At 40.1% G+C, this 26,613-nt stretch overlaps 1 protein-coding gene across 1 annotated transcript; it reads left to right on the top strand.

Annotated features, from left to right (window-relative positions):
• The first annotated feature begins 1,705 nt into the window (after positions 1-1,705).
• LOC135464967 (ubiquitin-conjugating enzyme E2 E1-like) lies at positions 1,706-25,750 on the top strand. The gene is made up of 4 exons (XM_064742552.1): positions 1,706-3,439; positions 12,600-12,650; positions 22,052-22,184; positions 23,637-25,750. The coding sequence occupies exons 1-4, from the start codon at positions 3,063-3,065 to the stop codon at positions 23,898-23,900; spliced, it is 825 nt and encodes a 274-aa protein (XP_064598622.1). The 5' UTR covers positions 1,706-3,062; the 3' UTR covers positions 23,901-25,750.
• Positions 25,751-26,613: the final 863 nt, after the last annotated feature.

The following is a 26,613-nucleotide window of genomic DNA, read 5'->3' as shown; positions in this document are numbered from 1 at the left end:
AGGTGTCTCTTCCTTAGGTGTATGTTTACCACTAAAACAGCTGCAGATGTCTATTAATTCAATGAAAGGTTATCGTCATTTCCATCAAATGTCTTTTCATTAAGAGTATGTTTGCCACACAGATAATTCCAGCAAATGTCTCTTTATCAAGTGTTGTTTACCACAAAGACACTTCCAGCAGGTGTCTCTTCATAAAGTGTATGCATACCATAAAGACGTTTCCAGGACATATATTTTCTTCAAGCGTACACTGACCAGGACAACCTTTCCAGCTCCAAGTGTCTCTTCGTTCAGTGAAATTTTATCACAGACATTTCCAGCAAATGTCTTTTCATTAAGAGTATGTTTGCCACAAAGATTTTTCCAGCAAATGTCTCTCCATTAAGTGTAAGTTTGTGCCAGTAGGTTCCTTTAAATTAAGAATGAATTAACCATAAAGACAATTCCAGTATAGATGTATTTTCATTCAATTTAAAACTACTATTGAAAAATGTCCAGCAAATTAGCTTTTTTAAAGTGTAAATTGATCATAAAGACAAAATTCCAAGCAACTGTCTCCTCATTACATGCTAACCACGAAGACATTTCCAACGATGGTGTATCTTCGCTCTCTGCGGGATAACAGTATGGAGATATTTCCAAGATGTATAGGTATGTTTTCACTAAGTGTATCGATTGCACTTCAAACGTGTCACAGTAAAAAAAAAAAGCATACTATTTTACGCCGTACTTCATGCTATTTCACTTATCCGACGCTGACCCTGCAGAAGAGTCCAGGAGAAACCCACGACCATCTACAGCTTGCTGAAGGACCTTCCAACGTACGGCCGGAGAGAAAGCCAGGAAGAGCTGGACTTGAACTCATGATGCTACATGTATTTTTAGGTGTTAAGAAAGTGAAACGGTACATCAGGGGTTAAATCCTGAGTCGAATCATGCCTGAAATAATGGTGAAATCGACGCTAAATCCAAGTGTATAACGATGTTTTATCCTTCCTTCGCAGCTATAAGCTCCCATAATATAATATGGAAGCGATTTAAATCCGGGAACATAGCTAACCGGTGTCACCATCATCTGTTTACTTCCTTTGGCTGGGGTTTAGCACCATATGCCTGCTAAACTAGAATGTTTCGATTATACGTACGTGAACGATGGTTTACAAGTGTCCGGAAACCGAACACGTATTTGCAGAGGCCTCCAGTAAGCTATATATAAGTGTTCGGTCTGCGCTATTTTTCATTGCAAACCATCTGTTTACATGTAAACACAGTTTTATGTGGCATAGGGATTTGGATATTAATCTACAGGCCATTATATTTGTAGTACTCCCTGACAGGCATTTAATCATATCTAAATAAGTTACAACACATGCCAGAGCTTACTAACTCTCTGATATCGATCCTCTTAATACATGGATAAATCTATCAATCAAGATTCCCAAATTCCAGGAAGTGCTCGTTAAATATAAAGTCCCCGTACATATGTTTACCCAGACACCGTAGCTCATTGAATAAAAGAGCCTGATCATATACTATACAGTTTCCGAAGATCAGCTGTGTTCATCAGGCCTAAGTGCACATGTGTCTACTTCCAGTTCGCGGAGGGGTTGACATTAGGTCACGTGACCCGCCGATGTTTGTCGGGAGCTTGTAGCCGTAGCGCGAGACGTCCGGTCATTCGGGCTTGTGCCGTTTATACCAGAGAATGGTTTAGAACTTACGCATCGCTTAGTTATAGGGGTTGCACACATGAGGTAAGGTCCGTGGGGGTGAGACTACAGCCTCCTTGGAAGCCTTGGGTACCTCTGGATTCGTCTGTGAGGAGGTAGGCAGATTTTACTAGGAAGTTAGGAGCGGAGGGCGAGCCTGGCGAAGGCCTAACCAGCTTGGCGGAGCACACCGCTAGGGGAAGGACTGAAGGACAGGCCGTACGGAGAGTGAGGGCTAGAGAGAGGGAAAAAGAAAGAGTAATCTCCCACCCACGGGTAAATCTCGCCCGTAATCCGCCCTCTGGCCACTCCAACCGAAAATCTACTACCGTTGGATGTAGTTTTAATCGAACATTTGCACAAAACCCTGGTGGTTGAGGCGAGGGGAGCTGTTTGTGTGTGGTATAACACGAAAGCCTGAACGAGCCCTTGTTGTTGTGTGACCGGCTAGTACTAAAGCAGTGTTATATGTAAGCGTCACAGGCAAACCCGGCCCGTCTGTTTATCTTTCAACATGACGGTTATTTGAGTGATGATTACTCATTTCCTAAACAATAGCCAATCCTATCCCATGTATAGGTGTTACTAATGGTGTCGGGTGCTTCCGTGCTGTGCTTTGCTGAATCTGTATTATTTATGTTGAGAAATACATTCATAGCAGAAAGGAAAAGTTCCATTTGCTGTTCTAAAACAGTGCACTGTACAAAGTTGGGAAGTGAAAATTTACTGAAAACCACCTTGCTGTTGAACAAAGCAGCAGTGTACAAAGTTGCTGAAGTACAAAGAGACCAAGTACAAAGTCGCTGAATACCTCAATACTATAGTACAAAGTGGCAGAGTTGCAAAGTTGCTGGCATACAGTTTGCTGGAGTTCGAAGTTTGAAGGTACAACAGTCATCACAAAGCTACTAGCATGAAAAAAAATATTGAATGTGATTTAGGTTTCTATGATGTAAAATGTTCCATGTGAGTAACTGAAACCTGTGACTGTTTCTTGATTACAAACATTTCCATGGTATACAGTCTTGTGGATTTACTGGCATCCTGTGTTACATCAGTACTAGTTCAGTTTCCTGGAGTTACGTTCGTGACAACAATTCAAACCACTGGAGTTAATGGAATGTGAAATTATGGAATAGGAAATTATCAGTTGATAAAGTGATTACCAATGTGATAAAACCGTCAGCTGAAATTTAAAAAGGAGCAGAACTGTGAATTTTGATTACAGAGTTGATGGTCTAGAAAATTGCCTGTGTGTGGGCTTGTGGAATATTGGATTACTGGTGTGCAAAAGTTTATAGCATAGAAAAGTTGAGGGTCCAAAGTTCTGGAAAAATTGAGAGAGTATTCAGAATGAGTGCTACGTCAAGTACACCCCAGCCTGCTTCCAGCACTAACACCTCCACGCCTGGGGCGCGTGGGTCAGGCAGAAGTCGTGGTGCCGGACCGCGGGGTCCAAGACGCAGCCGTGCTGCCAACAACACTGCAAGCAACGACAACTCTGAAGACAGAGTGAATTCAGCCCAGCCCCATCATTTCCGAGAAAACACCAGTCGCCGTATGCCGTCTTCAGTGACCAATGGGATGGCGGCGCGGTCAGATGCCTGGGAAATGGGTAGTGATGGTAACTCCGCCTCCTCCTCAGCGACTAACCCAACAGTTACCCTCACAAAGTCTCCAGCGCCCAATTCCGCTAAAAACGCCCGGGCGATGACAACCAGTTTGAGAAGGTGGGTTATCAGGTGTGATTGTGGTTCGCTGTAAGAAATTTTGGCACCTTCATGGATGTCAACCTGCTGTTTCAAAATAAGGCGAGTTAATTATGTAATGTGGAGGTGGAGAGGTGAGGTGGGTGGGGGTGGGGGTGAGTGTGAGAGAGATACTATGACGATTAGAAGAACTGTTATACATTTGACCTTTGTTCCTGTTTCCTGCTTAGTTTAAACTTAAATCCGTATTTACCATTGAATGTAATCTACATTGCAAGGACCAAGTAAAGGCACATAGATAAATGCACAGTTTAATATAATATAATAGGATATAAACAAGAGAATTCTCAAACATAAGAGCCTTTACTTGGTTCTTCCAATGTAGATTACATTCATTTGTAATTATGGATTTAAGTTTAAACTGATCAGGAATTTAGTAACAAAGGTCAACTGTATGACAGTTCTTTGATTGGTATTTTCATAGTGTGGCATTTAATACTTCAGTTTTTATATTTGGTTTTAGTGTATTATGGGTACTAACAGACATTGATGGCTGTTCAATGTAATTTCCCCAAAATCTTTCACTCTGTACAATACTACAATGGTGGTCAGGGTTAGAAGTGGAGCAAATCCGAGTGCCTGAGGTAAACCATCGAATAGGCAAGTTACTAACAAACTTCCTCACAAACATGGTATGATTGGCACACCATTATAGTGGATAGCAAATGTTGGACTCGTGCTGGCTCCCTGTCCAGCCTTGATTGGGTAGGTCTGTCAGCATGGGTTTTTCCTGGGCTCTACCTGGTTTCCTCCCACCATAATGCTGGCTGTCATTGTATTAGTGAAATGTTCTTGAGTACGGCATGAAACACCAATCAGGGAAATAAATAAATAACAAATGTTAGACTCTGGGGAGACAGCCAAATGAGCATTGTTAACCAATTATTCTCACCAAGGCCTCGCTAACAGTGAAAATTGGGGAATCCAGCAATTCCCTGCCCAATGCCAGGTTTGAACCTGCATCTTGCTTGCCCTAGCTGTATGCAAAAGACTTGCTTCTCAATCACTCGAACACTGCCATCTTTTTACTGCAGTAGACTTTGAGAAATGAGACTGAAGCGGGGTCCTTGGGAACTTTTATTTGATACGCAGGAGTACATGTTGATGTTTTAAGTTTCAGTTTCGGGAAAAGAGATTAATCAGGGAACACTTTGTTCTGAACTGCCACATTACGCAGATTAAGGGTTTTCTTCATGGTAGAGAATTTATTTATTTATTTATTTATTTATTTATTTTTTTTTTTTTAGTATGTGTCTCTCCCATTGTCCATGAGGCCTTGCTAGCAATAAGCGGTCCATTTGGGCAGTCTTTATGTTCTTTCACCAGTGTGGCATGGATATCTGTACATCATATCTAGGGAATGTTGGTCAGTAACTTGCCAAATGTCAGTGGTTTTATCCAGGCCATCAAGGTTTTCTCCTCCCACAAAACTGACCACCATTATATATGTTAAGAATTCTTGAGTATGAACTTATATCATTCATTTATCCACAGTAGTTAAAGTGAAAACAGCTTGAGTATGGACTTATAAAGTTCTTCATCCTTTGTTGGCATGTTTGAAAGGTGTTTATTCAAGCATATTCGGAAGGAATTATTATGTGTAGTCTGATAAAGTTACTTTTTGTGAAGGCCTGAAACTGGCCGAACCAGCCCATGTACTTTTGTCTCCAAATTGAACTTGAAAATGTGCATATGTTGCACTGTAATTTCCTCTTTTATATTTGATCGGCCCGCCGATAGCTCAGGTGGTAGAGTGTTCGCTTTCGGGGAGGGTAGATCTAGGTTCAGTGCTGGTTCAGGTCACACCTAAGACCTTAAAAGAGGAAGTTGTAGCTTCCTCGCTGGGCCTTCAGTATGAAGGGGATAGTGCAGCGAGAGGCTGACCCCATATCAATATAATGGCTTAGGCAGTGTGGCTTATTTGTCTTCGGTAAGTCGTCTCAGCAATAGACAAGAAGAGCGTTGGAAATCCATCCTGCAACAACATTACATGCACTCTAAAGACCCCTTTGATGTGACTGAAAAATTGTTAACTACATTGGTAAACCCCAAGTACTCTTTCAAATTGTGGCACAGTGAATAAATGAATCGGTTACTTTCTAGATGTTAACAACATAACCATTATTATATATTAGTTACTCCGAACGAATAAATAAATTACTAGAAGGCTGTTTGTCAAATTATGCCGTGTTATCCAAGCACGCCATATCAACACATTGTAGGTTGTAATCTTCAGGCACGAAAGATGCGATGTGTGATAACCCGAGACTGAAACTTAAATCAATTCTGTTAAAGAAATTATTGATTTATACTCAGTGTTATTGAGGCTGGTTTACAGTAAGTTCAGTAACATTTTCAGTACAACTTGGTCCTTACATGTTCCATTAACTAAGCCAATGGTTCGTAAAATCAAAGGGTTTTGGTTGCTGTCACAAGGTAGAGTGACATCAGTTCGTTAAAGAATCTCTTTTTTTTGGTAATAAACGTCCGAGAAGGGAGTTAGCAAACAAGGAAGACTTCAACCTCCCAGTGAAAGAACTGTGGCTTGGGAAGAAATTAGGGCGTAAATCTTACGTTTTTGTCTCTGGCAGAAAATCATTTTTGGAGAAAAAGTTGTACTTAATCAGAGATTAATACGTGAAGAGTGTCTGTGTGATCTATATGCCTAGATGGGTGTGCCTAATGTGTTTAGGTCAGCCTTATGTCATACTGTCCTGATTCAGAGAGTTGTGAATAAATCGCTTCCACATTTCAGATGGACGGCATTTTTTGTACCAAAAATGTTGCAGTACACAGGGGCTGGGTGCTAATTTTCACTTGATGTGTATATGACTTAACCCATGGCCAGAAATCTGGCTAAATTAAGTATCGTAATTCTTCTAAAATTTGAGATAGATATTAGTAGTGTTGAAGGTAGAATGTTACATTTCTTTACCAGTCTTTTGGAAATGTAAAGATATGAGTATGTTGTTCATTAGATGGTCTAATCATGCGAGAAAAAAGAAACTCAGTATTCCTGCTATAATCACATTTTTATTGGCTAAAATGAGCAGATCAGGTGTCCCAAATTTTAGATGAAATAAGTATCCGTTTCATTGAAATTCTTTGTTGCAAATGAGTATTCCCATTTGAAGTCTCATGCTGACGGGACCAAAACAGTGAAGTAAATGAAAATACCTAATGGAAAGCACTGAGAGGTTAGATCAGGGAGTAGGGCTAGTTGGCTTGCTGTCAGTATAATGTGACTGGGTGGGGGGTTGTTTCTGTTGTCTTTGGCATGACACTTCAGTGGCGGCAGCACTTTAGCGACATGGACTCGCCCTGCTACAAGACACTCAATATGTACACACACCTTATGACTCCTGCTAGTTATATGACTAAAAAATTGTTAAATATGACATTAAACCTCAGGTATACATATGTACATAAGTTATTTTATGTCTACTTACATTCAGCCTTCTTCTTGTGTAATTTAGCTGAATGTGAGTATAACAGTAGTATTATCAGGTGAAACTTCACCAGCATGTACATATTTCTTATTGGACACCCTACTGTATATTAGCAGATAACAGGCTGTGGTTTGAATATACTGTTACCCCTGAAACCTTTTGCATCCCCCTCCCCCCTCCCCCCTCCCCAATGCACACACTCAAAAAATCCTACCCACCGCCATGTACGTTTAAGCTCCATGCATGCAGTCATGCAGGTCAGAGAAGATCAGCCATCTGCCTGTAGGGTCCAGAACACCTGGTATACTGGTGATGCAAAACAGAGGGAGGGAGGTGGGGGTGAAGTCTGGAGCATGGATGTACCACCCAATTCATAACCCCCCCCCCCCCCCCCCCCAAGACCACGGCCAACATTCACAACAAATGAACCCATATTTCATGGGGAGATTCTGGAGTATATGTCATTCAATAATGCGATAAATAAATAAACACTCTGGGGTTGGGCTGTAGGGGGTGGGAGGTATGCATGTGCCTCATCAACCTGACCATTCCTGATGGCACCTGTTTATAATTAACAGTTTGGTTTAATTAATAATTAGCAAAATTAACCCCCAATCAGGCATTATCACCTTATTATAGGTAGGTATAAAACATTACATATTTTATTCATTTATTTTAGCCAGGTGTAGGCCTTTTTAAGTCAAGTAATTTTAGAATGGTTTTAAATTTAGATGACTATTTAGATAAATAAATAATTCAGTTATTTTTTTTTTTGTATTACAGACTTTTATGAATGACAAGAAGGTTACACAATACATTGTTCATTGTGTTATAAAGTAATTCATGTCCTCTCTGCATGTGAAGTAGAATAAGTCTGTATACAGTGTTCGACATTGTATTTATTGTGTATAGTTGGCAATAACAAGTGAGGTCTACAAATCATTTGTGCTTCTGCTTATCGTGGGTAATCACTAGTCAGTGTCTATAGCTGACGTTGTGTTGTATTTATGCTGCCGGCAATTCGATAAGGATTTTAACACTGCCTTTGTACACTGCGTAATAGGGCCTATTATTTTATATCGGCGGTCATAAATAGCGAATTGGCTTTTTATATCATCCCCCCGTAACCATTGTTTTTACTTCACGAATTATATACCATGACAAAGTAAAACACCTCATCGGGTAAGCTTTAGTGTGTAATGCTTGAAGTATAATGAGGATAAACGCGATTCAATCGACTGTTTTGTGTCAGCGGCTAGAAAAGCTCCCACTGTGTACTTTAGAGACACTCGAGCCAGGCTGAAGCCCGGCGCTGTCGGGAACCAGCTAAACCTAGCTCATTTGCATATAAGCTTTGAAGGGCTTTTGCTCAGCGGGCGCAAAAAATCTGCGGACAATATGCACATATTTAAAATCCTCGTCTGCTAAGGTTTCTGATGCTGTAAGCCTTTTGTGCCTGTGCGGCTGGGTTTTGGAAAAAATCACAACACATGATACTGGCGTTTGTGCATACGGCTCCGATTCCCCCACGCCATGTTGAATGCAGCCGCAGTCCAGCTGAACTGGCTTGTCGTTCAAGCCTCGTTCACGATGCAGTCTTTCTTTTTAATACGGTTCCAATCGGATCAATTTTTCTCTGATCTTGGGAGGCTCGTGGGTCTTTTAGTGGCAGGTAAACATTGTCTGATGTTCTCTGGAGACGTGTTAGCTAATTATTACTCCGTAAAGTCGATCGGAAAAAAAACAAAAAAAAAACGATTGACAACTGTATCTGATCGTGCATATAGTACCGCTCAGCGTGAGACGTATATATGCTGTCAAGTATATTTTATTGCTATACCATAAGTAAAAAAGAAAGTATTTAGTTTAAACTCTACAATAGTTACGCAAATCAAATAACGGCGAGATATAGTACAATGTATACAAAAAATACACTCAAACGTTGTGAAAGTTAGGAAAAAAAGTCTAATTGTTGCTGTGTTTTTTTTTTTTTTGTGACTAATTTTGAAATATACTTGATGTAAAGATGTACACATATATTGTACTTATAGCATGTATAACTTTTATATGAGGAACTGGTTGGCTGCCAGAGGGTAGGACTTATATAGAAGATAAACCTAGTTGAATGTAGACCTATACATGTAGACATCAAGCAGTATTTACACATACCTCAGTTCAGGTTGTGAGAAGCATATGCCTTGGTTTGTTGAAATGAATTGAATTAAGTTTTATTATACAAGTGTGGCAGATTTCATAAAGTCAGCACGAACACTGGCTGTGTGCATATTAGGAGTTCACATCAGTGCTGCACTGTATAACTACACTGAAAAAAAAAATAAATCTGTTAAAATATATTCTTTTAAATAGAGTAAACCTACTGTATTTTTTTTTTTTTTTTTTTTTTGATTGGTGTTTTGCACCGTACTCAAGAATATTTCACTTATACGACGGTGGCCAGCATTATGGTGGGCGGAAACCGGGCAGAGCCCGGCGGAAACCCACGACCATCCGCTTTTTGCTGGCAGACCTTCCCACGTACGGCCGGAGAGGAAGCCAGCATGAGCTGGTCTTGAACTCACAGCGACCGCATTGGTGAGAGACTCCTGGGTCACTACGCTGCGCTAGCGCGCTAACCGACTGAGCCACGGAGGCCCCCCCTACTGTATTAATTCAACATAGTTAAAGATTGTGTTAAAAAACTAACAAGATATTATGTTGAATTCAAGCTACTATTATGTTATGGAGAATACATTCTAGACTCGGTCAGGTGAATGTAGTACATTTTCCCCCCTCCGGACATTCCCCCCCTCCGGACATCCCCCCCCCACGCACCCCCCCAGGACATTCACCCCCCTGGACATTTTCACCTCGCTATATATCTACGTGTATATATGATCAGTGGAAAATATAAATATTATCTTCTGAGTTAGGTGTCTTGTAATGAATAGCCCAGGAGGTCAACATAAGCAATGTTTTTTTTTTACGTTTTCACAAAATTCAGGTATTTGTCTTCATATGGGGAAGATTTTAAGGCCTCTGTAGTCTGTCAGGGGGTCAAAACAGTATATACTGGCTACAGTCATTTTATTTGCATTGCCGGTTTACCGTTCAGAGACAATAATTTCCTGCCTGTTGTTGCAAATAATAAAACATCTATTTATCATGAATAAACTTTCCGTTTATTTTGTCTTCTGTCCTTTTCCCATATAAGGCCTAGGTTGTAGCGACTGATTGTCTTGTGAACTTTTGAGTAAATTGAACGCCAAGCTTGGAAAAGACTGCTGCAATTTTGCCAAAACTTTCCAGTTTGTAAATGTGTTAAATGTTCTAATAATTAAGATCCACTCTATGGATAATGGAGGATGGACCACTGAAGATTTTATCAGATATATTCACAAATAGGGAGGAGAAAATGTCCAGGAGGGGAAAATGTCAGTGGAGAGAATATGTCTGTGGGGGAAAATGGCCGTACCCCCAGTCAGATAAGTCTGTGTTCGTGTTAACAGATGATATTTTTTTGAGTGTATACTGCTCTGTTTTATTGCCCCTCAGAATTGTTACTATTCTTTGACTACAGGATTGCTGCCAAACATTAAAAAATTTGCTGTAGGGCACAAGGAGCGATCCAAGCAAAAAACTTAGTATTGTGTAAACTCAAGGTCATCCTTAACAATACGTCTGACCCAACAGACCCTCTAGGAAGGGCCCTATTCCCAAGTTTTTTTTTGAATCTTGACAGAATTTTGTTATTATTATTTTTCTCGGTTATTTTTATCTGCTAATCTCTTTAAAACTAGTCTTTAAAACAAAAAAAAATATTTTCTTGTACATACTGATTGTGTTTTTTTGTGATAGGGTTGGGATATGCCAAAAAAACAGTGAAAACTCATATTTGTGTGAGCAGGCTTTTTAGCTTCGAAGATCTCTGTGGTTATGATTAATATTTAATAGAATTAATTAGAATGCATAATTACATCTGTTAGGACCTCCTTTCCTTCGCACACATCAGATCTGGTTTTAATACTTAAAATGACTACCCATATAATTGGAAAATATACATCTCGATACTTCACTTCACAAGGGAAAGATGCAGGGAAATGAACAAGAGTAGACGATATTCACAGAACTACGAATGATCACAACCGGTGATTATAGCAGGTTAAACAACAGAGCAATCTACTACTTATGTGACTGTGAAGGCCGGTTATCTAGTTTTGCAGTTACAAGGCTATCAAGCAGAGGTTTGTGTTTGCATTCACTCGTACAGGTGTTGTTTAGACAATATTTTTATCTCTGTGTCATGTAGGCGTGAATAAATTGGCAAATGCCCAGATGTCCACGGTCTCGAATAGCGCGAATGTCCATCCACAATTCTTATATGGAAGCCACAGGCTGATACAGAACAGGCTGAACCTCAGGCTTTCTGTGAAATAGGAAACACAACCTGTAAAGAGCTGTATATTGTGTCCAGACCTTGTCACCATTCACATCACATCACATGATCTCTTGTATGTGTGGAACCAAGAATACAGTGTACTTTGTGAGTTGTTTGCCTCCTATGTCTGTCTCACCAGTGTTTTCTTGTGCTTAGATGCGATTATTGACCTGGAGCGCCCTTATTGGTTGATGGCTGGTATACGAATGCATACTTATGAATAGATGATTGCATAGATGATTGCATAGATGATTGCAAAGATGATTGCAAAGATGATTGCATAGATGATTTTCTTATGCATAGAGAGTTTTTGTATATGCATAGGAATGGGGTCTCCGTGGTTCAGCTGGTTAGGGCATCAACGCAGTGTAATGACCTAGAAGCCTCTCACCAATGCGGTTGCTATGAGTCCAGCTCATGCTGGCTTCCTCTCTGGCCATAAGTGGGAAGGTCTGGCAGCAACCTGTGAATGGTCGTGGGTTTTCCCCGGATTCTGCCTGGTTTCCTCCCACCATAATGCTGGCCGCCGTCGCATAAGTGAAATATTCTTGAGTATGGCATAAAACACGAATGAAATAAACAAAATAAATAAAATATATGCATAAGTAGTTTTCTTATGCATAGGAGGTTTTCTTATATGTAGACGATTTTCTTATATGTAGACATTTTCTTATATGTAGACATTTTCTTATATGTAGACGATTTTTCTTATGCATATAGGGTGAGGGTGGGAGGAGGGTTAGGGAGAGATTGCAGCCACCCATATACCAGGCTGGGTGTGGGTAGTGGGTGTGGTGGACAGATGTTTGAGTGTTGTCTTTGTTATGATAATGATTTTGGGGCACTTTTAGACCCTTAAGAAACTTTTGTACCACCTCCTGTCACAGTTCATTCATGAGTCTGCTTTGATGTCGATTAAATTAGCACAGGAAGAAGAGTTAATCAAGAACTTTGATTCATCTCTCTACTTGCGGATGGTCGTGGGTCTCCCCAATGCTCTGCTGGTTTCCTCCCACCATAATGCTCGCCACCGTTGTATAAGTGAAATATTCTTGAGTATGGCTGTCACTGTAGAATTCCAATGAAATAAAAAAACAGTTAAAAGTGTGTTCTTCAGTTCGCCTTTCATTGCAGCTCCCTGCATGAAACCTAACACACAGCATTTAACCAGGGTTACAGGAGGTGATTTGAGAAAAAAAATGATTTACATATGTTTTTTATTTTCTTTTTCATATAGGATTCAGAAGGAACTAACAGAAATCACGCTTGACCCCCCACCAAACTGCAGGTATGTACTGCTGCCAATTTTACCTCAACATCCAGCTGGCTACTCCTTTGTACCTCTTTGACCTTGTGGTAGCTCCCTGACCCCTTGTGGTAGCTCCCTGACCCCATTGTACTTTCCTCGGGACCGGTAGATCCAGGATCAATCCTTGATCGAGTCACACCTAAGACTTTAAAAGAGGAAGTTGTAACTTCCTCGCTTGGCGTTCAGCATGAAGGGGATAGTGCAATGACTGGTTGACCCGTATCAGTATAATGGCGGGGCGGCTTACTTGCCTTCGGTAAGTCATCTCAGTGAAGCAGCACTAAATAAAAGAGCGGTGGAAATCCGTCCTGCAACAAGGAGGCACATTACAAGTACATGCACCCTATGGATTCCTACTGAAAAATTGTTGAGTACGACGTTAAACCCCAAGCACTCACTCACTCACCCGTTGTACTTCCCTGACCTCATTGTACTTCTGTGACCCCACACTACCTCCCTGAACCCATATTATCTACATGTAGCTTCGGGGTCCCATTGTATCTCCCAGTCCCAGATCCCATTGTACCTCCTGGATCCCATTGTACCTCCCAGATCCCATTGTACCCCCCAGACCCCACTGTACCTCCTGGATCCCATTGTACCTCCCATACCCCAGTGTACCTCCTGGATCCCATTGTACCACCCAGACCCCACTATACCTCCTGGATCCCATTGTACCTCCCAGACCTCATTGTACCTGCTGGATCCAATTGCACCTCCAGATGCCACTGTACCCCCTGGATCTCATTGTACCTCCCAGACGCCACTGTACCTCCTGGATCCCATTGTACCTCCTGGATCTCATTGTACCTCCCAGACCCCACTGTACCTCCTGGATCCCATTGTACCTCCCATACCCCACTGTACCTCCTGGATCCCATTGTACATCCCAGACCCCAGTGTACCTCCTGGATCCCATTGTACCTCCAGACCCCACTGTACCTCTTGGATCCCATTGTACCTCCCAGACCCCACTGTACCTTCTGGATCACATTGAACCTCTGAGACCCCATTGTACCTCCCAGACCCCATTGTACCTCTCAGACCCCATTGTACCTCTCAGACCCCATTGTATAACCCAGACCCCTTTGTATCTCCCTGACACCACACTGAGCATCATTTTGATATATCCTAAGTAAAAATTTAGTAAACACGGTCTAATTGTATCATTACAGTCTATGATAAATACTTTTAACTATTTTCTTGATAAGGCTGTGTAGTAAAGCAGTGTTTTGAACTGTGTGCACTCCATCTGGATGTTCGTCAGCATCCTATGGAGATTTGATTGACCCTGTTGTTGGTATAACCAGTGTTATTGTTACGCATTGTATTCATTCCTAATGTATTATGGTAAACAATGAATGTGGTTCAGGCCACTCCAATTCCCATGTTAGTTTTATAGTGACTGGACTTACCAGCTAGGCATTTGAACCAGCAATCTCTCTGTTGGGGTCCATTAGACCAAGGGGAAGTTTCCTCCAGTCCAGAAATAGTTAGCTCTTATATAACACTCTTTTACATGCTTAACAGAAAGGGTTGCCTGCTTGAAATGTTTGAGACCTACCTAGACAAAACTTTGTGACCCCACATTGCCGTTAATGTCATGGTACTGTGTAATTAATTATGTGTACATTAAGACATCTGTAAAGAATTCTTTGTTTAGCGTGATCCAGCACTATCAGAGAAAATTATTCTTTTTGTTGCTTTTTTGGAGAAAAATGAAATGCCCAGTTTCCAGAGTTTACATTATTTACTTCGTAAGATCCTACTTTTTTAACATGCATAGCACACCTTTCCAGCTTTGTAAAGTGAGCAATATATAAAATTTCGTTAGAACATGACATGTTGAAATAAACATTTTCATCTCCCTGATCCGTTTTACTAAGTTCTTGGCTCCTCTTTGGGTCAGAATCATGTTTATTTCCAGTCTTGCTCGGTTTTGGTGGCCAACTTGAGTCTTGCTCTGGTTTGATGGCGGCCTTGATGAGTCTTGCCTGTTTTAATGGATGTCTTGAGGAGTCTTGCTCTGTTTTGGTGGCCATCTTGAGTCTTGCCCTGTTTTGGTGGCCATCTTGAGTCTTGCTCTGTTGTGGTGGCCATCTTGAGTCTTACCCTGTTTTGGTGGCCATCTTGAGTCTTGCTCTGGTTTGATGGCAGACTTGATTAGACTTGCTCTGTTTTAATGGCCATCTTGAGTGTTGCTCTGCTTTCATGGCCATCTTGAGTCTTGCTCTGGTTTGATGACCATCTTGAGTCTTGCTCTGGTTTGATGACAGCCTTGATGAGACTTGCTGTGTTTTAATGGCTGTCTTGATGAGTCTTACTCTTTTTTTTTTTTGGCCATCTTGAGTCTTGCTCTGTTTTGGTGGCCATCTTGAGTCATGCTCTGTTTTGATGGCCATCTTGAGTCTTGCTCTGTTTTGATGGCCATCTTGAGTCTTGCTCTGTTTTGATGGCCATCTTGATGAGCTTTTTCACAGATTTGGTGGTAGGATGTTTCAAATCCTTAAACTTTTTAGAAGATTTCTTTTGATTGTAGGGTGCACCAGTTCTGATTTTTGTTACAGCTGATTATTTACAGCTGAGAATAAGAGAGTATTCACTGACTGGTAATTAAACAGTAGAATTAAGTTTTCATTAACCACAATCAAACCATGCAAGTATTCAGTTAATTAAATTAAATACTTTAATATGTCTTTGTATAAGAATAGTCTGTACTTTAACGTTTGGTGTTGTCATTGTCCACCTTGTCCACAACACCACGATTAATTACCTGTCTGATATTGTATATGCGTAAGAAGCTGACTGAGTGCGTGGTAACATTTCAGAATACCTGAGCTCAGGCAGCAACCTGTTAATCACACTCAGGTGGGTGAACTGAGACAAATCTGCTAGGGTGAGGCTTTAAGTACAATGACCACCTGGCTCCCACGGTCATGTCCGTTAAGAAGTCCAGGTAACGAGCCGCACTTGTAGTCTGGAAGCGGTAACAGTTATACACAAATAATTTTGCTCAAAAAAATACATTTTTGTTATTACCAGTATCGCCTAGAGATCACTGATTCAAATCTCCATCTGGTAAGCCCTGTCACATCAGTATAATGTGACTTTATATTTTGCCCTTGTGTATGGCTTGTGAATTTGTGCTTTAAAATATATGTGACAACAGTTATCTCATAAATAAGCTGTGAATGATGTATAATACATGGCCATTGCTGGCTCAGCAATAAAAGGAGTTCTCATCACTGCTGATCAGTTACTCAGCAAATAGTGTTTTGTCCTGGGAATAGTTCTTTTATGATTATAGGTGTATCAACATTTCATTATGACTGAAAGAGTCTGTTGTGACTTGATCTTTTGACTCATTTAAGACATCATTTATTCAGTTGGTGTCGGTGTATAAACTCGGCTTTAGGGTATACGGTACCTGATAGCATCATTCACTCATGCATAACTGCAGTCTGATAAATACCTAATTTCTTTGTTGTGTTCAAGGATTTTAATTTTGTTTCCATCAAGGTTCATTTATACATAGCATTTAATAATGTGATGCTTTGTGTGAAATATGTAAAACTAGATCTGTGTATGAGGCTGTAGCCCTGAACACATGCATACAAGCACAGGCAGTAATGACATGTAATCAATTACAATATGTAACAATTCAGTGCAGACTTTGTGTTACAGAAGAGAAAAAGTTGATAGCTAGCTTACAACTGTTCTCTTCTTTGCTTAGCTAAAATACAATATTTGGCAAGGCTTTGTACCACAGTAGAGTGCTTTGTGGCCATCAGAGCTGTGAACCGGAACATAGACGTTTCTCCCCAGGAATTTAGGTGGTATAAGATCTGGACGTATACATCCTCATAGAAAGAACACCGCATATCGAAAGGAAACTGAGTTTCACCCACATTTATCTGAGTACGCTTCACACAATCCTTGCTCCTTTGAAGTATGGGTGAATCTGCCTGTATTGATCATAAGGCCTGTAGTCCCCGCCCTCAACCAGACTAGTTGCCTTCTGGATTTGGAAGAGTTAAGTTCCTGTGGGTATGTTTCACATTCTATAAACAATGCGTTGTACTATTGATAAATTTGGTTTGAAATATACTTGAACAAAATTTGGGTTATAAACTTTAGGGTTACAGTTGACTTATAGTTGGGAGACCTCGGCATCAAACCCCTGTCAGGTCATACCAAAGACTTGGAAATGGTACCTGCTGTTACCTGGCTTGGCACTCAGCAGTGAGATGTTAGAGCACGGAAACGTGACTGGTTGTCCCGGTGTGAGTATAATGTGACTGAGTGAGGTGACTGACATGTCTAGTGCCTTTAGCATAGTGCTTTAGTGGCGGCAGCACTTTGACTGCGTGAACTCGCCCTCCCACAAGCAGACAGAATGTACGTACACACACCTAATAAACATAAAACCCCAGGCATACATACAGGTACATACAGTTGATTTTACTCGTTAGAGGAAGCAGTGAGGTTAGATGTTCCAACGAGTTTAGAACAAGCTTACATTCTTTACTCCATCTTGAAAATTGAATGTACGCCTTGAATCCAGTGTTACAGCGTCAGTTGTCATGTACTTAAGCACCTGCGTGAGCCTCTGCATACATTAACATGCACAGCCTCGGGTAAATGTTCACACTTAAAGAGGTGAGAGGCCGTCAGGTTTATCTGTCAAAGTGGGACATGTAATTTACATATACCTGTTATTTGCATTGGGTGCATGTATGTCTTAAAGCCAGATTTCCAGGTTTCATCGCACCGTCGTCATGTAAGTAAAATATTGTTGAGTAAGACGTAAAACACTAATGAAATAAATAAATAAAGCCATATTTACTGCGAATGGTCTCTCGGACTTTGCTCGGTTTTCTTCCACCATGATGCTGGCTGTGATCATATAAAGTTAAATATTAAATAGACAAAGTAAATAAAGCCACATTTAAGCAAAGTTTGTTAGGTGACATGAATGATTCATCCCATAAACAGAATGAATGAAGTAAATCTGATTATATTTTACCTTCTCTAACTTATTTAGAGATCAAAAACACAAGAAGTAAAATATATAAATATATAATAGAAATAAAAACACAAATTCACGAGAAATTTTTCTGGTGAAATATTCTGTTTAGATAGAATAGAACATTGTGTCACCCAGGTGAATAACACCTGTCTGTTACAGTGAATAATAACTGTCTGTTGCAGTGAATAACACCTATCCATAACAGTGATTATATTTTACCTTCTCTAACTTATTTAGAGATTAAAAACACAAGAAATAAAATATATAAATATATAATATAAATAAAAACACAAATTCACGAGAAATTTTTCTGGTGAAATATTCTGTTTAGATAGAATAGAACATTGTGTCACCCAGGTGAATAACACCTGTCTGTTACAGTGAATAATAACTGTCTGTTGCAGTGAATAACACCTATCCATAACAGTGAATAATAACTGTCTGTTGCAGTAAATAGTCTGAGATTTCATGGAATTATTCACTGACCAATCAGATGTGTTTGTGAGAAATGACATATAATTTCAAGTAAGCAGGGTGAGTAGTAGGTGAAAAATTGCATGAAAGAAGTCGTGATTTACTGTACTTGTGGACGAATACATTAAACTATAATAATGGGGGATTCATTGTCATTTTATTTATTCACCAGGTGAAATAAACATTGAATTTAATTGTAAAGTGATCCCTAGGGAATACACCCCCCTCCCCCCAACCCATCCCAAAACCACCCACCCACCTTCCAACTATAAGGTTTGTTTTATCGCAGATAGGTGACAGAAAAAAAGAACTGGGAGATGGTGATAAACTTGTGAATATAATGCGAAAGGTTGATATATAAAAGGTGATGGCTACTGGTATAATTAAGACTTCCTCGTTAGCATCATGAAATTAGCACAAAAAGCACACCAGGTATGATTGATGTTATACCCACAGTAATGATTTTATGACTTCATTTGTGTTTAAGTAGATTAATATTGTCATGCGTGTGTGACAGTGGGCTTGTTTTGTGTATAATACTGTCTTTGTTTTTTTCTCAGGCCATGTCTGCCTGATACAGGTACGGGTATTAGATGACAGGGAAAATTTGCGTTGCTATCATTTATTTATTATCTCGGCTGGGCTGTACAAAGTACAGGTATAGCTTATGTCGTACCTTGAATGGTGGAATCCAATAATAAAGAAAGCATTGTGAAACAAAATGTTAGGGGTGTTATCATAAAAAGTACCGCAGGTATTGAGCTCTGGGTTTGCACACAAGTAGAGCACAATAGGACGAGGGGGATATTCCTATGTGTACGTATTAAATACTGTAAATTATTGAATTCCTGACTTAGTGTGTTGTGTATTAGGGTCAATGTTAAACAAAATGTTAGGGGTGGTTTCTCAAAAAGCACAGCACATCTGAAGGTTTATATGTATATAAAGCGCAGTGACACAAGGAGAATGTTCCATCACTGATGCTCTGTGTGCATATTAATGGCTGTAAATGACCAAATTCATGATTTCAGTACTTGATATGATATGAGCTGAAGGTTTGCAGTCATGTTTCTCCTACAGGTGAGCTCTTTGGTAGTCTTGCTACAAGTGAACACTTTGGTAGCTTTGCTACAGGTGAGCTCTTTGGTAGTCTTGCTACAGGTGAGCTCTTTGGTAGCCTTGCTACAGGTGAGCTCTTTGGTAGCCTTGCTACAGGTGAGCTCTTTGGCAACCTTGCTACAAGTGAGCTCTTTGGTAGTCTTGCTACAAGTGAACTCTTTGGTAGCTTTGCTACAAGTGAACTCTTTGGTAGCTTTGCTACAAGTGAGCTCTTTGGTAGCCTTGCTACAGGTGAGCTCTTTGGTAGTCTTGCTACAAGTGAACACTTTGGTAGCTTTGCTACAGGTGAGCTCTTTGATAGCCTTGCTACAGGTGAGCTCTCTGCTAACCTTGCTACTCTTTGGTAGACATGCTACAGGTGAGCTCTTTTCTAGCCTTGATACAGGTGAGCTCTTTGCTAGCCTTGCTACAGGTGAGCTCTTTGGCAGCCTTGCTACAGGTGAGCTCTTTGGCAGCCTTGCTACAGGTGAGCTCTTTGGTAGTCTTGCTACAGGTGAGCTCTTTGGCAACCTTGCTACAAGTGAGCTCTTTGGTAGTCTTGCTACAGGTGAGCTCTTTGGCAGCCTTGCTACAGATAAGCTCATTGGTAGTCTTGCTACAGGTGAGCTCTTTGGCAGCCTTGCTACCAAATGTAAGTCATGAGAACTTCATGTATGACTACATGCCGGAAATCTGACCACAGGCACTAGTCAGATTACTGTAACTGTAAAAGGAAGCATACCACAAGAAGATGGCCAGGAATTACAGGCTAACTTAACTGTAAATGGAAGTAAACCACTAGAAAATAGCCAGGAATCTGACCACAGGCTAACTTAGCTGTAAATGGAAGGAAACCACTAGAAAATAGCCAGGAATCTGACCACAGGCTAACTTAGCTGTAAATGGAAGCAAACCACTAGAAAATAGCCAGGAATCTGACCACAGGCTAACTTAACTGTAAATGGAAGGAAACCACTAGAAAATAGCCAGGAATCTGACCACAGGCTAACTTAGCTGTAAAGGCAAGCAAACCACTAGAAAATAGCCAGGAATCTGACCACAGGCTAACTTAACTGTAAATGGAAGCAAACCACTAGAAGATAGCCAGTTATCTGACCACAGGCTAACTTAACTGTAAATGGAAGGAAACCACTAGAAGATAGCCAGTTATCTGACCACAGGCTAACTTAGCTGTAAAAGGAAGGAAACCACTAGAAGATAGCCAGGAATCTGACCACAGGCTAACTTAACTGTAAATGGAAGCAAACCACTAGAAGATAGCCAGGAATCTGACCACAGGCTAACTTAGCTGTAAATGGAAGCAAACCACTAGAAGATAGCCAGGAATCTGACCACAGGCTAACTTAACTGTAAATGGAAGCAAACCACTAGAAAATAGCCAGGAATCTGACCACAGGCTAACTTAGTTGTTAAAGGAAGGAAACCACTAGAAAATAGCCAGGAATCTGACCACAGGCTAACTTAACTGTAAAAGGAAGCATACCACAAGAAGATAGCCAGTTATCTGATCACAGGCCAACTTAGTTGTAAAAGGAAGCAAACCACTAGAAAATAGCTAGGAATCTTACAACAGGCTAACTTAGCTGTTAAAGGAAGGAAACCACTAGAAGACAGCCAGGATAGCTACCGATACACCAGACATTGCCAATTATTTTTAACCTTAATCTTCTCATATGATAGAGCAAGTTTGCAGTGCAAGTATGCACATTTTTAATTTGATTTTGAAGACAAAACGACATTGGTAGGATTTGCCAGTTTTAGGGCTTCACAGAATTTTTTTTTATCAATCTACAAAGCATAATTCCTTCAGAATATGCTTGAATAAAAGTCTTGCGAACATGTGAAAAGAGTTGAAGAATTAGAATACTTGAATTTTTCTAGCAACCATTAGAGCAGTAGCCTCTAACAGTAGCCTGTAGGTTACCTGAAACTCTTTAACGCCAGATGACCTGAGGTGCAATTTAATCAATTTCAGAAAAGAGTAAAAATGAGAAATTGTGACATATCAAGCCCACATGTGTACATATGTATATGGATACATAGAAACGAACATTGTCAGACCAAAATTATACGGCATGGAACATAATGAATGATGTACAGCATAGAAGATAAAGCCAGAGCAGTGACGACAGTGTGATAGCTGGCAAATGGTCACACCTAACCTGTGAAATATGCCCTCTTGTCAGTTTATCTCAGTTAGGGTTTTATTCTAACTGGTCAGACCCTCTGCCCCTCCCATTTTAAATGTATACTTTTCTCCTTTCAGAATATTCCTGGGTAGAATGTCAAATTCACCCAGTGCCAGGACTGGTACTACCATTTTCTCTTTTCTATGTGTTACTGGGTAGAACAGCAAGTTCATCCAGTGTCGGTGTCATGGGTTCCCCTACAGGTTGGCCTGGGGTGATTGTAGGCTAAGTTCCCTGCAATTACCATAGCAACATATATTTTTCACATCGGACCTGTGGTATTTAGTCAACTTTGACTATGAAGGCTTGCAGATGTGAAATTCAGTCAAAAAGCAAAACAAACCAAACTGTCATCATCAAATACTTCTGACAACTGTATAAGAAAAATTCTGTTATTTTAAAACTTCCTAGAAGTTCTAAATATTTTTTTATATATGCAACAGTGGATTAATATCCTTTCTCAAAAGGCTGTTGGTTGAAATCTCTGTGTTGTCAGCCTATCACACATTGTTGAGAAAAATCACTGCATATTTAATGGGTTTTTTTTTTTTGCCTGTTGTGTTTTACAGTGCAGGCCCAAAGGGAGACAACTTGTATGAGTGGGCGTCAACCATCCTTGGGCCAACCGGCTCAGTGTACGAGGGCGGGGTCTTCTTCCTTGATATCCATTTTTCTGCAGATTATCCATTCAAACCCCCAAAGGTAGGCTGTGGAATATGTGAAAATGAGTGCAACTTGCAAAACATCTGTGTTGTGTTGCATGAAGGTCCCTGTTAAAGTGAATGGTCGTTGAAAAGGTTGGATCTAAAAACTTTGACAGACAGAGACACCAACTTCTCATAAAGCTGCTTTGTTGAAGATAAAAAGGTACACATTAAGTTGTTGTGAATCAAAATACTTATCTCAGTTGCGCCTTAATTGCAACTGTTCATATGTCCAACGTGTCAGTCATATTCTATAGGATGAATACACCCACCTCTAGCCCTGTGTTAATCAGAATTAGACACAGTCATGAAATAGAGTGCCAAACATTCTGGATGCAACATCTGGATGTGTCCATACCTACATACAAGGGAATTGTACCCATTGGAAAGCATGAGAAACTTCAAGGGTATGTACATACCATGTGCAGGACCCTCTGGTATATTTCTATTAAAGTATTTAAAGGATATTTTACAATGTGAAAATTGAAAGTAACCCTCTTTTCCTGTTGGCGTGACAGGAAAACACTTTGGTTTTAGTACAATTACAATTCCAGATGGGGCCTCCGTGGCTCAGTCGGTTAGCGCGCTAGCGCAGCGTAATGACCCAGGAGCCTCTCACCAATGCGGTCGCTGTGAGTTCAAGTCCAGCTCATGCTGGCTTCCTCTCCGGCTGTAAGTGGGAAGGTCTGTCAGCAACCTGCGGATGGTCATGGGTTTCCGCCGGGCTCTGCCCGGTTTCCACTCACCATAATGCTGGCCGCCGTCGTATAAGTGAAATATTCTTGAGTACGGCGTAAAACACCAATCAAATAAATCAAATAAATAAATAAACAATTCCAGATAAGATGTACCACCTGGAGAGTAGTTATTTTCTGTTTTCTTAAATAGTCTGAATGTAACACACTTTTTCATTAATTACAGCTGCTCTGTCCGGGCAATATTTACAAACATTCTTCTGCATGAAGTCAGTGTTGGGAATTTGTTTGTCCAGCCCATTTGTTAACGAGTAAAGAGATCACATTTTCCAATGTAGTTGTCAAAACATTTGTGTACCATTTCCAAAACAATGTTCTTCAGAAACCACCAAATAACTTAGACAGTGTTTAGTAGGAAATATGGACGGATTCATGCAAGGAAAAGCAGTCAATAGTTTTCAGTGATGATGGAAATGTGCAAGCACTGTTTAAGGCAAATGAATTAAATCAGTATCCAAATCATGTACAATGCTAGTTTATACGTCAGTTGTTGTTTTGCCAAAATGCATATCTCAGTTGCACTTTGATTGTGACATTGCATATCTCCAGTGTTAACCTCAGTTTTGTTGATTGATATTTCGTATTTTCACAAGGAAGCCCATGGTTTGGTGTCAGACGTAGGAGATAAGGAGATTATGTCAATGTGTTTTGACTTAATGTTTTTCATAATTATAATGATTGTCTTATGTTGTCAGGTGACATTCCGCACAAGGATCTACCACTGTAACATCAACAGTCAGGGAAACATCTGTCTGGACATTCTCAAGGACAACTGGAGTCCAGCTCTGACCGTCTCCAAGGTCCTTCTCTCCATCTGCTCGCTCTTAACAGACTGTAACCCCGCTGACCCCCTGGTGGGCAGTATCGCCTCTCAGTACCAGCAGAACCGCAGCGAGCACGACAGAGTCGCTCGTATGTGGACCAAACGCTTCGCAACGGGACTGCAGGATAGCTCATGATGATTGGTGGGTTTAGACAGTCATTTGTGCATGTGTAATGAAGGGAATGTTTGAATGTCTGAGACTTTTCTGTTGTACTGATTATGGCTGTGTGTTTGGTCTGATCAGTTTAACAATAACAACAAAAAGATGCGGTTTACTTCAAACTATCAACAACAAGATGCGGTTTACTTCAACTGTCAACAACAAGATGCGGTTTACTTCAAACTGTCAACAAAGAGTTCTGAAAATATATAACATTGTGTTGTAGTGCTGGCAATAACACAGAACAACATATTTAAGGAAAATTGCTTGATATCATTAAAATGGACTCGCCTGCAATGCAGCTTTGTGATTTTGTGTTGCTTCGGATTTTATGTTTTTGAGTGGAAGGGTGGGGGATAGAAGGCATTGAAGGAAAATTAAGCTTCTGGAGAGTCGACAGACACACACGGATTGCCAGTGCTGGATGTGTAGTCAGGTCTACAAGTCGAGAAAACACAAATGCCGCATGAGTGAAGATAGAATATATGTGATCAAAGAGAATTGATCAAAACTTTTGACCTGTCATGTTATTTATTTCAGCGGAGCACTGAACTTCTGTAGTTGTGAATTTGAGATCATGTAATATTACCTTTGTCGCACAGCCAGTTGATGCCAGCAGCACCTGTGATCATAGATTACAGATGAATTCTGACTATGGACATTGCATTAGTGCAAATTTGCATGGTAGTTGCCATGGTAGTTGCCATGGTATCAGGGATTGTCCACATGTTTGGCATCTTAGGGTAGAAATGAAACTTGTATGTGACCCAGATGTGTGATGCATTTTCTGTATCCATTGTACTTATATAGTTTTCAAGAGGAAAACTTCCTTGCCATAACTTTTGTTCATCTGATTCGCTTTTCAGTTTCACTTGTATGTTGGAGTGACAAAAGGAGTGAAAAATAAGAATAAGATTTTGTTACTGGTACTTGTCTTTGTTTTTCGTTTTCAATGTAGAAGTTATTTGGATAGATCATCTCAGGGGAAGCTTCACATAGGTTATAAACAGTCTGATGTGTAATTTGTACAATTTGTTTGCATGCAGAAGGCATTTGACCAAGAAAGGGTCAATTTGGTGTCAGAAGTGGGATACTGAATTTGCTTTCACTTTCAGTTTACTGTAGGAAAGCATTTTATAAAAGAAGAGAACGTTGTTTACGAGGTAGTCACAATGCTTGTCAAGTAAAGAGATATCAGTGTTTGTGCTGTGTTAATGGACATCAGAAGACTTAAATAGCACATGCTGAATGAAGTCTCCAAAAACTGATATCAGAGCGGTGAAACCGTATTGTACAAGACTTAAGCTTGGATGATGAACTGACACAAAAGTACAAATGGCATATTAAATTGCTTTTTCTTTAAAAGTTAAAGAAAAAGTTAAAGTGTTGTTTTGCTGTATACATAAATTCCATTAACCATGCCCTTTAATTAAATTATTGCCCTTTTTGCAACAGTGTTGCTTTTATGTTCTGCACAATGTTATAGTTTTATGTTCTGCACTGTGTTATTGTTTTGATTTAAACATACTCAACATGACATGTTTCAAAGTTGTGACACTCTTCAGTAAACTATGTTTAACCATGAATGTGAACTTTGAAAGTCAACTTTGAATTATATTGAATATCTACCATTACATGTACTGTATGCACATAAACTAAAATAATGATGAAAAAAAATATATATATGAAAGTCATGATAGGATAAGTTCTCTTTGTATGATTTGGATGAGAGAATTACCACAGCTATGTTATTTAACTACTTTGAAAGAATTTAAATGTCACTACGCTGTATCATGAACTATGAAATAAAATTTTCTTTTGTGAAAAATCGGGATATTATATTTGTTAATTCTTTTATAAAGTTGTTTTTAGATTAAATTGTATAAAGTATTATCAGTGCCTTTCAAAAAAACAAGCCTTAAATGTTACACTACATGTTTGTGTCCGTGTCTTGTAGAAAAAGAGACCGCTTTGATGGCCTAATGGTTAGCGCGTCGGCCTCAAAGTTGAGAAATCACGGGATCATACCCAGGTTGGGTCACACCATTTTTGAAAATGGTACTTGTTCCTGTCACGTTTGGTGCTCAGCACTGAGATTAGAACAAGAAAACATGACTGGGTATGGTGTCATGTCTGGTGTCTTCAGCATGACACTTCAGTAGTGCAAGCACTTTGGCAGCGTGAGTGTGGTCACAAGAAGACACAATATATGCACTCATCTAATAACTCCTTGTCGTCATATGACTGAAAAGTTAGGTACGATGTTAAACCCCAAGCATACATACATGCACAGGTACTTTCGTACCTGCCTCGGGAGATTGAGGTGGCACAGATTACTGGGATAGAATTTTGTTCATTGCTGTGACTCGACAACAGCAGAATACTCTAATTTAGAGATACAACGTTAGAACAAAGGACATTAGAGAAAGTCCTTTTGCATCACTTTGTCGCCATTTTTAGCTCACCTGTATAAAGTACAGGCAAGGCTTATGTCTTACCCTGAACGTATGCACCCAGTAATAGAGAAAGCAATGTTAAACAAAATGTTACGGATGCTATAAAGTACCGTAAATTACTGAATTCCTGATGTATTGTGTATAAGAATCGATGTTAAAGAAAGTGTTAGGGGTGGTTTCTCCAAAACGTACGGCGTGTGTTGAGCTCGGGGTTTGCGCACATGTAGAGCACA

This window comes from Liolophura sinensis, chromosome 4 (assembly GCF_032854445.1).
Source record: "Liolophura sinensis isolate JHLJ2023 chromosome 4, CUHK_Ljap_v2, whole genome shotgun sequence".
Classification (NCBI taxonomy): Eukaryota; Metazoa; Mollusca; class Polyplacophora; order Chitonida; family Chitonidae; genus Liolophura; species Liolophura sinensis.
The sequence above is the reverse complement of the archived record's forward strand: the minus strand, read 5'-3'. Positions and strand labels throughout refer to the sequence as shown.

Bases quoted from the DNA above. Each gene is read 5' to 3' on its own strand.
- LOC135464967 (XM_064742552.1), top strand. From the start codon at position 3,063: ATGAGTGCTACGTCAAGTACACCCCAGCCTGCTTCCAGCACTAACACC. The intron at 3,440-12,599 runs GTGGGTTATCAG...TTTTTCATATAG, and splicing joins ATGACAACCAGTTTGAGAAG to GATTCAGAAGGAACTAACAG. The intron at 12,651-22,051 runs GTATGTACTGCT...TGTGTTTTACAG, and splicing joins GACCCCCCACCAAACTGCAG to TGCAGGCCCAAAGGGAGACA.